This window comes from Mus caroli, chromosome 6, assembly GCF_900094665.2.
Source record: "Mus caroli chromosome 6, CAROLI_EIJ_v1.1, whole genome shotgun sequence".
NCBI lineage: Eukaryota > Metazoa > Chordata > Mammalia > Rodentia > Muridae > Mus > Mus caroli.
The window spans coordinates 126,507,508-126,520,272 of NC_034575.1; the positions used below are offsets into that span (position 1 = coordinate 126,507,508).

General features: G+C 34.8%; 1 protein-coding gene across 3 annotated transcripts; it reads right to left on the bottom strand.

Moving 5' to 3' along the window:
* Positions 1-264: 264 nt before the first annotated feature.
* On the bottom strand, positions 265-12,269 carry LOC110296959 (NKG2-D type II integral membrane protein). 3 transcript variants are annotated; one of them, XM_029478734.1, is made up of 9 exons: positions 11,090-12,266; positions 10,911-11,059; positions 9,509-9,616; positions 6,653-6,691; positions 5,851-5,943; positions 5,381-5,416; positions 4,435-4,586; positions 3,723-3,826; positions 265-2,003 (listed from the first exon to the last, which is right to left on the bottom strand). In XM_029478734.1, exons 2-9 carry the CDS (start codon positions 10,945-10,947, stop codon positions 1,886-1,888), a joined length of 687 nt encoding a protein of 228 aa, XP_029334594.1. In that variant the 5' UTR covers positions 10,948-11,059; positions 11,090-12,266; the 3' UTR covers positions 265-1,885. The 3 variants fall into 3 exon arrangements, with proteins under 3 accessions (XP_029334594.1, XP_029334595.1, XP_029334593.1); XM_029478735.1 differs by lacking the exon at positions 10,911-11,059 and having other exon boundaries at positions 12,217-12,269; XM_029478733.1 differs by having other exon boundaries at positions 10,911-11,110.
* Between the last annotated feature and the right edge of the window lie 496 nt (positions 12,270-12,765).

The window sequence follows — 12,765 nt, forward strand, 5'->3', positions numbered from 1 at the left end:
GCTTCACAAAAACTTCCAAAACAGAAATCTAAGGCTCCCACAGTTTTATTATAGTCTCTCAGATGAAAGTAAGGCTCTGTGGCTACTTTTCTGTTGTGATTCTCTGTGTTATTTATATATGATATCCTACAGACTTTTAAACCTGCCTATTAGTTTATAGCATTTTCTATGTTGTCAAATAGTATACAACACTATTATAAAACTTTTCTTTTAAAATTTATTTTTATTTTGAGTACTTGTCTTTACTTATCTATGTACAAGATATGCATGCAGGTGACTACAGAAACCAGAGAGGGTGTTGGATCCTCTGGAAGTGGGGTTACAGCTGGTTATGGGTTGTCATATAGGTGCTGTGAAGTGAACCCAGGTCTTAACCTCTTTACTAGTGTTCTCAACCTCTGAGCCACCTCTCCAGCCCTGTTTTCAAAAATTTCACTAAGACCTAATATCTAGCTATCTTCCCCTCTGGTCTCAGCTTATTTGGGATTATATTATAAAATACCACAGATCAAGCTGTAAGCAACAGAAATCTACTTCTCACAATTATGAAGCCTGGGGATCGATGGCTACCGATAACCACATCTACTGTTTTTTGATGAGGTCATCGTGCAGGTTGTATATCAGAATTATCCTGTGTTCTCTTATAGCTAAGAGAAGAAAGATGCCTGCCTGGGTGCATTCTTAAGAGGCAAAACTAACTCCATTTCTTGTAATCCCACTTACAAAGCCCTTATCCTTATGATTTAAAACATTATGATCCAGTGCCTGTCTCCTCATATTAATACCTGGAGTTTGAATTTTAAATATGAAACTTGGAGGTACAAAATCACTTGGTGTATAACTTATACCCATGGCTCCAGGAATCCATCTCCTCACTTCCAAACTGTATCCATTCTACCCTAACAACCACAGAGCTGACAACTCCTTCCAGCACCACCTTTCTGACTTGTAAAGTGAAACAAGCTATATACTTTCAAATATAGTGCCTTGCTTTCAAGAGACACTGTCATCTCAAGTGGAAAGCATATGGAAGAGTGGGAGAATCCCAAGAAAGCACAAAAATCAACAAAGTGAGTTCCATGAGATTGTCAAGTTCCAAAAGCAGTCCTGCTTGACTTTTCTCAGACAGTCTTTGTTGTCCCTCCCAGACAGCAGGCTGCTTTCTTGAGTCACTGAGATGGCAACACTGCCAGGCACAGCACTCCCTGTGGTTCCTGCTGTGGCTATATCCAGCCATCAGTTTTCCATAGTGCTGGAGATTAAACTCCCAGTGAGCTATAGGGTTTTATTCCTCGGTTCTCACAGTTCCTCTGTTTTGATTCCATCTTGAAATGGAAGCTCCTCCTTGCCTTCTTCCCCATATCCTTAAAGCATGATCAGCCAATGATCACAACAGCAGATACTGAGAGGGGAAGTGAGGCAAGAACTGCCAGGAGTGAAAAGACCTCAGGCCTTGGTGACCACTACAAAAATAGAGTCTAGACTCTCTGGAGGCATCTTGAATAAAATATCACATTTAATTTAGGGAAAAGGGCTATTTAAACCTTTAGAGAGTGAGTAGGGGATATCTGGGAGGAATTCCAGGTGCTGAGAGGCTACTGGGCAACATGACCTCCTCCAGTAGGGCAGGACCAGATTTCCTAGTTTGGATAGGCTTCAACCACACTCTTGGTCCTCCCGTTCCCTCTTCCCCTGTCTCATGGTTCCTTGGCCCCACAGGCTTCCCTTGTTTTATGGGACACAATATGTTCAACTAATCATTCGGTGGAGAGTGCAGACCTGCTGTTTTGCTTTTGTCTTATGTTCAGTCTCTTCTTCTTAGTCCCAGTTTCTCCCGAGACAATTCTCTTGTTCTGGTTGTTGCTGAGATGGATAATGAAAGTTTTTACATTGCCATTTTCATGCAGATGTATGTGTTTAGATTTGCACAGTCTTCTGTGTAAGCCTTAAAGTTTGAGCCATAGACAGCACAGGATCCGTTTGGTATTTCCACCAGAGTTATCCTGCAGCAGAGAGAAAGCAACATCAAACCTTGTTAATGAAAGACATAAACATGGACTCTTATTTATGGGATTTGAATGTGGGAATTTCAAATATATTTCAAGTTATTATGGCGCCATGTTTATTCCTCCTAACACATGTGCAAAATAGAGCCAATCCAGGTGATAAAAGTAAAAATATAATCCCTTGATGTGCTCATATCAGAAATTAATCACTTCAGAATTATAAAACCTCTACATATGAACCTGAGTAAAAATGCTTCAAGATGTTTATTTAATATTAAGTATTTACATTAGAAATGGATTCAGAAATAAATTTCAAATTCAATTGCTGGAGTGTTCTGTGTAAAAATTAGCAATCTTCCATAGGTAAATAGATTACCATTGTCAGATACAACTGACTATACATAACAAATAACCAAAACAAAGCCCACATCCATATGGGACATATACTTTGTATCTTGTCCTGATTTCCTAAATAATGCAGTGTGGGAATTGTTTATACAATATTTACATTCTACTTGGCGTGATAGTCAATATAAAATGATTTAAACTACACAGAATTGTCCGAACACAAGCAGGTTCTACACCATTCTGTATAAAAATGATAAATAATCATTCATGGAATTCAGAATATATGGAGAGAGTAAGGTTTGGAGCTAGTCTCCCATGAATGACTACATACACAATTTTACATGGTGAGAAACAAAACTAATTTAAAATTCCCAACACACATGCACATGTATATGCACAATAACGGTGCATGTATATGGGTGTATGTGTGTGGTACATATGTGTGCATATATGTGTACATGCATGTGTAGTGTATGTGATGTGTGTGTGTGCACACTGGTGTGATGTATGTATGCACACGTGGGTACACATGTGAGTGTGTTTTACTTTTGTCTTAATGTTTGGAATTCCATGATTAATTTAATGAATAAAATTTCTCCTTTTAAGGACAAAGTCAGAAATAGAAGACACAACGAAATGACAATGTCACTTCAGTGTAAAATTTAAAACCTAAAAAGAGAGGGGTTCAATGTTATCCTTGTTTCAAAAGGCAAGGTACAGAATACCATTGGTATAGAAACAGCTGGTACCTGCAGAGAAATTCTATTAGGAATTGCTCTTTGAAGGTTTCAATCCACATACACTAAAGCATCATTTTTAACTTCATAGTTGAAACTATAACCGTATATATTTGGGGGTACAACCTCATGATGTAATACATGGGAATGGTGTCTATTGATGAAGTAAAGATATTTAGCATCCCTGGGGCCTCATACATTTGTTATTTCTATTCTTCCATTGTAAAATAGAATGACCACAGCTATCCATATGTTACTTCATATCTGAAAGTACCTGGAACATAAAAACAGACAAGAGGCTACTAGGGATGGAAGACTACAGCTTATTGCATTTCAGTTTTATTCCCATCATTTGAGTCATAAATATACAAAAGAAAATATGCAGTTCTTCAGCCCCTATCTATAAAATTGATATATTTGATTGATTTTTACCAGTTCTCAACATGTAGTCATCAATTTATGCCACTCGTTAATGTTTATACTGGCTACTCCACCACTCTCCCTGTCCTTTAGATTTAGAATCTAAGCATTTTTCTATACCTATTAGAATATGATAATGTGTCAGGTTGTGAAAAAGAAACTGACAAATGAGTGCTCATAGGGACAGCTGAACAACACACTTGAGACTCACTGATTGGATGAGAGAGAGGAGCCATCTTCCCACTGCCAGGAGCCATTTGCTGGGATCTGGACTAGTCCCATCCAGTGATAGGACTTAACCAGCTTTAAGAAATCCTGTGGGAAATCACAAGGGAAATACAGATGAAACCCATGTCTAGAATATTAGAAACTCATCACCAATTTCCCACTTAAGCAAGGAGGCATTGTCCCATGGCCTCTGTAATTCTCACTGAACCATAGACACTCGAATACCTCTTAATTTTTCTATCTTTGGGGGTGGTCAGCTGTTGTGTGGTGTATATGCGTATGAGTATGCAGTTGCTCATCCTGCACACAGAAGCTAGGACAAAACATATCTCCCTTCATTGCTCCCTGTCTCATTGTCTTGAAACATGGTCCCTCACTGAAACAAAAACTCACCTTTTCAGCTAAACTGTCTGGTCAGGAGCTTTTGGGAACTACCTGTCTCTGAGCCTAGAGCTGGGGATACAAACATGTTCACCAATGCCTGATGGGAGCTGTGGAGCTCATGTTCAGGTCCTTAAGTTTTAAGAACAAATGTTTCAACTCACTGAGCCATCTCCCCAACTCCCACTTTCTTAATTTTTATCACTAATATCTGGAATGGGTATTAGAACACCTTGATGCCTGCTGTATGTTCTAGGTTTGCACTCCAGTGACCTTCTTCAAGTATTAGAATTAAATGGAATTAAATACTTAACCTGCTCTTCTTTACTGTATATCTTCAGAAGGGTGGAATTTTGAGACAAACAGGAAGCTTGGCTCTGGTTCCAGGTTTTGTTCTCATTAAAAAATTGGTAACAGTTGTTTCTGTGACATATCCAGTTGTTAGGGCATGGGCCACAGTAGCTCTCTAGAAAGAGATGAGATTTATCCTGTACACACTTGACTATTGAACCAGATCTCATCTAGGCAAGTTAAATACCCTTTCTGTTCCAATTCTAAATCATCGAATCATTATATATGAAGAAAAGAAGGTCCCCAAACTAAAGATTTCTTCTTCCTTCCTTCCTTCCTTCCTTCCTTCCTTCCTTCCTTCCTTCCTTCCTTCCTTCCTTCCTTCCTTCTTCCTTCTTCACCCTTTCTTTCTTTCATTTTTTCTTTCCTTTTTCCTTCTACTTTTTATTGAAAATAGATTATTTTCTCACACAGTATAGCCTGATTAATAGTTTCTTTTCTTCCTTCTCCTCCTAGTTTCTCTCCACCTTCCCTTTCCTCCGGATTCACTTCCTTTCTGTTTCTCATTACATAATAGCAGGCTTCTAAGAGATACCAACCAAATACAACAAAATAAAATATAATAAGAAATAGCAAAACTATTCTTCATTTATTTACTGTTTCTAGACAGGGATTCATGTAACCCATTCTGGCTTTGAACTTTCTACACAGCCAGTCTGGGATGTGAATAACTGATCCTCCTACTTTAGCATGTTAAGTGCCAGAAAAAAAGGAACATAATACCATGACTGGCTCTCTTCCAACAATTTCACAGCCTTCACAGTTAAAAGCAATAAAGTCTACAGTGAACTATGTGCTATATATCTAACTATATCATAAATATTTTAATACCTTTGAATATTTAGTAAATCCTGATACACATAGCTGTTTGCAATTTGTGTTTAATATTAAAAAAAAAGATTCACTTACCTCTTGAGGAAACTGGGACTTCCTTGTTGCACAATACTGTAAAGATAATTATAACTGTTAAACTTTAGTAACTTCTACTGTAAACAAATGTGACTTGGATGTTTGTAGAACAGCCAAGCTATGGTTTAAAACACTTTCACTCTTACTACTGAATGTTTCTGTGCTTCTATATATTCTTTCACTTTTTAAACTCTGTGTGTGTGTGTGTGCCCACATACATGTTGCATGCAGGCATGCATATGAGGGTACCCATGTACCAGGGAATGAACATGGAGGCCAGGGGACCATTTTGTGGAGTCAGTTCTTCCTTCCACATTTCTGTGGTTTCTGGGAATGGAATTCAGATTGTAGGTTTATGCAGCAAGTATCTGTACTTGGCTAAGACATCTCTCTGATTGCTCATGTGCTTCTGAAGTCTAATTAAGGTAACACATTACATGCGATTGATTAATATCTGTCTTATCACTTACAAGTCATGAAAACGGCAAGCCACATCAATGTGATAAGGGTGAATCGAATTGCCAAGGCTATAGCAAGGACTCGAACAACGAACAATGGAGATACTGTCAAAGAAAAACAGGAGAAGTCAGAGCAAAAGGAAGGCTAATGGACCAAGGTGACTTTCTGTTTAGTATAAATGTTCATCTTTATGAAAAGGTAGAGAAAAGGTGTTACCTTAGACCAAGAAGCATAGGCACTCAAGTGACTCAAATATAAGAGTACTAAGTGTGCATTTCATCTAAGGTCCCTCCCTTTGTCCATTCCAATCCATGATCCTTTGCAAGTTTTCAAAACTTTTTTCCCTTCATTACACAAAGTTTCACTATGAAGCCTCAGGCTGTACACAAATTTGCAGTCCTCCAGCCTCAGATCTTGAATTGTGTGATTACAGATTATATCACTAGTTTTTGCTCCCTGAATAAATCACATTTCTCAATTTTATCTTCTATGTAGATTTTACCAATTTATCTACAATTTAGATTGTATCAATTTTATCTTCTATATAAGAGCTATTATGTATTAATGCTTTTAAAATCAATGTTTTAAGAACACACATTTCTGGTATTAGTAAAATAGTCTGTATCTTTTGGTTAAGACAACATCCTAGGATTATACCACATTGTGACATATAATGAAGTCAAACTGCATACTTATATTCACTTTCACTGATATCTGCACAAACTCTATCAACAGATTTTCAATTTTCCCAGTAGACATTTCAAATGCATGCTAAGTTTTGGCATTAGAAATAGTAATAGTTTTCATACTCACTTTTGAGTTTTTCTATAGGGGATCTTCCTCTTATGATACCTAGTGGATAAGGAGCACAGATTTTATGCTTTCTAGTGACTGAAACTTTTAGTACACAAAGATTACTCTAATTTTGTAGTAGCACACGTAAATAAAATTTCCTGGTTCATTGATTGCATCTTTCTCAGCAATTATTATTGTTTACACGTTTTATCTATAAACTTAGTATGCACTATTTTTCTGTTTTAATAATTTTATTTCCTTTCATAATAAGGTTAGACATTTTTAGTTACATTTAAATAATGTGTATATTTTTCATTTCCATGAGACTTTTCTAGTTTTTATCAAGTTACTGGCTTGCTCCATACTGCTCAGTTGGTGACTATGACACCACACCTTGTCATATATTTTGCATGCGTATGTTCCGGATATTCTTTCTGTTTTGTTCATGATACCTTCAGAGGGATGAAATGACTTATTTTTCCTAGGATGATTCTGTCAAGCTTTCCTTCATGGCTCATATTATAGATATGAATAAAATGCATTTATAATAATATTACATATTTATTTTTATTGTTACATTAATTTTGTGTGTGTCTGTGTGATATTTGGAAGGAATGAAATTTACAGAAGATATTCTTTGTTGAATGCACACTGAACTTTCATATCATGACTTATAGAATAAACCTGTGTCCTGTCACTGACATGAAGTGCTGTCATCAGTATATTATGGCTTCACTGCATATGCATTAGTATTTTCATACTATGCTAATCACCCTGCCCAATTCCTACAGGTATAGCTTTCCTACTTTCATAAAATGCTTGAATATTCAACAGTGCCTACAATATTACTCCATGTTTCTTTCAGAGTAGAATGGGTATTATACAGCTCTTTATTTCATCCTTAAGACTTTAAAATAAGACTCTTGAAAGTTGCCTCATCAGTTAGGGATGGGTATAATTCTTTTTTTTTTTTCAATTTTATTTTTTTATTTTTAAATTGCAAAAAAAAAAAAAAGAAAGAAAGAAAGAAGGAAAGAGTTATACCCATTCCTAATGGATGAGGCAACTTTCAAGATAACTCTTTCAGAGATCCTGAGTTCTATTTCCATCTCACAATAAGCTGAGATTCCAGCTAGTTGGGATTTGGCCCCTTCTTATGGCCCCCATGAGCACCTGCACTTATATGTGCACACACACACACACACACACACACACACACACACACCAAAGGTAAAGAAATGAAATAAAAATAATTACTTTTAACAAAAACTTTAAAATGAGCTCTTCAAGAATATGACATTCTAAACTATGGTGTATTGACATCCTGATAGAATCACATTAACTGTGCACATACACAAATATTTTATCTGTAAAGTGTTCTATTTATCTTTGAATAGTTTCTATTTCTATTATGTGTGCTTTATTCTTTGTTTATTAGCCATTCAAAGTAACTATTAAAGTAATTTCTACATTACTTTTAATATTAATGTTTATTTTGCCTCTTTCAAATTTTTGGTCATAAAATTTTCATCTATTATAGTTTGTTGATAGTTTTAGTTATGAAATAAATTTATTTTTGTTTATGCACTAATTTTATATAAAGACTACATTCAAATTATATTACTAAATCAACATTTATTAATTATGTATTTGCAAGTTTTCAAATATTTTGATTTATATCTTTCTTGCTTTTAAACTCTGATGTGGTAGATATCACATTTTTATCTTTTCTTGTGTAATCACTTACCAATATCAAAAAATTTTGTAACAGTGGCAATAATATTTTTGCATTTTAATTATTACATTGAAAAATCATCCTAACATTTAATAATATAACTAGAAATTTGTACATATACTATGTGTTATACATTCATACATATATTAAAGACAGCATTTATGTTATAATAATTTGAAAATCAAAGTTTCATAAAATAAAAGTTTGTATTGAATTTTATTCAATGTCTTTTCAACATCATGTACACAATTACATACGCATTCACCTTTGGTTATTACATACCACATGACTGAATTCCTTAAATTAGATTTTTTAATGTTGTTAATTTATTTCTTAGTTTTTATTTTATTTATTTATTTCAATTTACATATTTTTGTTCTTTAATCTTTTTTTTATTGTCCAGTATGCATCCCCCTCCCTGTCTGCCTTCTGACCATTCCCTATCCCATTCTTTCTCCCCCATCTCCAAAAGGATGTCCCCAACCCCCCACTCCCATTACACCATACTTCCCCACTCACTGGGACTTCAAGTCTTTTGATGTAATGAAAATTTATGGATAAATCTGTTGGCTTTCCTCTAGAGTTACTTATTCTATCTTATTTTTTTGAGACCGTATCTTGTGTAACCAAGTTGAACTTAAACTCTTTACTGCTGAGGATAACCTTCTCTTCTAAGTTCTCCTGCCTCCATTTACCAAGTCCTGGGATGGCAGATATGTGAGAACACACCTGGCTCAGGCTTCCTCCTTTATATAATTTGCTGCAAATTTTAATATTGATAATACTCTGGCTTGAAATAGTTTGAGTACAAATTGTCTCCACTACATTCAGAAAGATCCCTAAAAATTCCCTAAATTTACTACTTATATTATATTTTAAGAAGATAGTTAGATGATTTTTTAAAATTTATTTTCTATCGTCAACCATATAGTCTTCCTTAAAAGCAGATTCCCAAAATTCTTGGTTCAGTGTCCTTATAACAAATTGTCTCATCACCTGTAACTTGCTTATACATTCTATAGCAAAAAGAGCTTGCCTCCCTTGGGAAGTAAAAAGAAAAAGGGTTGTGAATGACAACAACAATGTTTCCACATCCCCCTCAGTCCATCTTGAGGAGACAAATATAAACCAAGACGTACCATTTTCTCCAGGTTGGCTGGTAGTTAGTGCTAATCTTTGTTTCTGTCGTTCTTGAGAAGTATCCCACTTTGCTGGCTTGAGGTGGTAATTATGGCATTTGCTCATCTCTGGAGAAAACAACACAAGCTGATGCAAGTTCACAGACTTTCTGCCATTTGAAAAATAAGTCTCTGACTTTGACCTTGTCTTTCTATGGATATACTTCCCATGAGCATCCTTTTAAAAGGCAGCATGTGTTTCCTTTGCTTTTTGTTACCTTATTATTAAGATGCCTATACTTTCTAACAGACATAAAAATGCTTATTCCTTGGAGAATTAGAGTTATCAAAATAGTACAGAATTTTGAAATAAACCAGTTCATAGTGTAAAATAAAATCTAACATCAAAGCAGACTTTATGTAATGGAAGGAAATAGAGGAAGATGGATGTATAATTACACAATACACCTAGATGTAATATTGATAAGTATAAGTAACTTAAATCTTTATTCAGATCTCTACAGTATAGAACAGAAAAGCATCAGTACAATAGCCTATGGACATGATAACAATGAAACAAAGTATGTTGACCTTGGTATGAATAATGCCAACTGTGTACAAACAGTAAATACTAGTGTGCCAGATTCTTTGAGAGTTGGGGGGCATATAAAGACCTGAATAGTATATTCCTAAGTCTTAGAATAAATATGACAGTCTTGTCTTTGAACAAAGCAAGTTGGAAAAAGAAATTTTGTTTTTTTTTCTTAAAATTTCCATTGTCAACTTGATCATTGTGTAAATGAAAAGATGTTATCAAATTTTTTTTAGGCTTAAATATTAGCCTTAAACATTGTTTGCATATAATTCAATTATAAGACCCAAAGAGTACAGGTTATTATGTTTAGTGAAAAATTTGAATGCCAGAGATATTCATCATAGTATCTATGAGCAATTCATAACACTTTTTAGAATAAGAGGCACTTTTAAATTCTATATTCCATGAGTTGCATAGTCTAGGATTCTGCTAAGGTAAATTCAGCATGATTTATTTTTCTATTAGTATAAACAAAATGAAAATGCACAGAGACCATGGACTGCCCCGATTTAAAGATGGAAAGCTTGGAAAGTTTAATTAAAATTCAGCTCTTCTGATTCCAAGTGCTATGCCCTTTCATTATTCCAATCCATCCTATGTTATAAATGATTTCACAGTGGAGTAGGTAGATGATGCAGTAAAGGGAAAAAGCTTTCCACAATCTCAAAAACTAAATTTTAAATGCATTATAAGTATAACAGGAAATGAACATAATGAGAAAAACAGTTAAGCGGTTTCCCATGTTTATCATTGCCTCATATAGATAGATGCTGGGTATATTAACACTACAGAGCAGTAGACATATACATTCATATGGACACAACATACCTGAGTGATGAGACTTTCGATCACGAATCAATGCCATTATGTGAGAATTATGAGAGATTTAGTTCAGAAACTGATCCAGGTTGTAGTTTTTGTTATTTATTAATTAATTTTTTTTTAAAGACATTGTGTCTCTCTGCAGCCATGGCTACCTTAGAACTTACTGTATAGACCAGGCTGGCCTCAGATTTAGAGATAATCTGCCTCTGCTTCCTGAATGCTGAGATTAAAGATATGTGACACCACTTCTGAATCTGGCCTAATTTCTGTAATACACAAAAGACTCTTATATAGACAAGGTAAATTCTAACAGATGTTTTTCTGCTGTCTCTGTGGTGAGATGAAAATATTTGTTTTAGACAAGTATAATGTAGAAAATATTTTCATTAAATATGAAATAATGGAAATAACAGCTCACCCAAGACAAGGGGAAGTTAATATTTTTATTGTAAAATAAAGACTCACTATTTCAAAATGCAGTTTGAATGATTAATTCAAAAATCAATTCAGTACTTTTAATTTATTTACAATGAGATAGTTAATAAAAAATTTTGACTTCCTGACATTGAACTTCAGCACATACAATTTTTTGTTTGTAGTTTTTATTTGGTGATGGATTTTTTTTTGTAAGATAAATAAATGTCAGATACATAAGTTTCTGTTGTAGATTTTCTCATCATCTTTTAGTAAAACTTCTATCACCATCAATAAAATGTTACCATTTTCATCATGTTTTATTGTTACATTGAGTGGTGTAACATCTGCATTCAAATAATTTCTGAGACGTGTATATTGCAACATTTCCATTGTCTAGAAGTATTCCCATAGAGTAGCTGTTTAATATATAGTGCTCAGGTCTTTAAAATGGGCACTATTCATACATGAACATGATAATTGAATGAAATGCACACCACTTGTCTCTTCATGAATGTGAAGTCGTGTTACCTCTGAAGTAAAACGATCCTTCATAAGATTATTTCATTTGTGTGTTAATTCTCATTCAAACTTCAGCCTTCTAATCCCCAAAATATACTTTCCTCAAGAGGTAGGGCCTATTATCTCAGCAACATAACTTCTCACTCTTCAGTAGGACTGCCCTGGGTATGGACACCGGATATAGTGATAGAGAGTATATCAAACCTCAGAGAAGCAAAGCACTATTTGCCTTCAGTATTTCTACTCAAACATGTAAGCTACAATTACTGGCATGTAAATAGTTAAAAAACTTTCCTAACTTAACATATAACTCCTATTTTCTGAAATAAGAAAACTGTTAGAAATATATGTATAAGCATGTAGACTCACAGACCTGAGCAGAGAAGGGAGGTCCTGTTTCTTGTGAGTCAAAGCCTTCAACTCAAGTAGAAAATGTGGGTTTGTCCTCAGAAAAGAATTGGAACTGAAAGTAAAGATGTTTGAGTAATTTCATCTCCGAGGCCATTGTGAAAGGGTTAGTTTCATCTTCTTGTAAAGAAACACCACACAACCACAGCACTGCTATAATTCCTGCCACACACAATTTGGCTTATTTGGTGAAGGCGGTTTGATCACAGTTGTTGAATACGTGTCAAGTCCTACGAGCATTTTAGGGATTGACAATGATGGTCTTAATGGTGAGAAACAGAGTGGAGTTTCGAAAAGTAAATAATGGCGTTATATAACATGGGAATCAGAAGTGAAAAAAAATACAAAATATAGTTTTCAATCTGTTTGAAATTAAATAGAAGGAAAAAATCCTTTACTCATCCTATGCATAAGCTTTGGGCATTTTACTGGAATCAAGTCTGCTGCAATGTGTAGGTGGGAACCATGGCAACTATTTTTCTTGACCATACACAGAAACATACACACATATATG

Coding starts and splice junctions, on each gene's coding strand:
- LOC110296959 (XM_029478734.1), bottom strand. CDS start 10,947: ATGGCATTGATTCGTGATCGAAAGTCTCATCACTCAG. Junction 6,692..9,508: donor CAGCCAACCTGGAGAAAATG/GTACGTCTTGGT, acceptor CTTATCCACTAG/GTATCATAAGAGGAAGATCC. Junction 4,587..5,380: donor AGTCCCAGTTTCCTCAAGAG/GTAAGTGAATCT, acceptor ATCTCTTTCTAG/AGAGCTACTGTGGCCCATGC.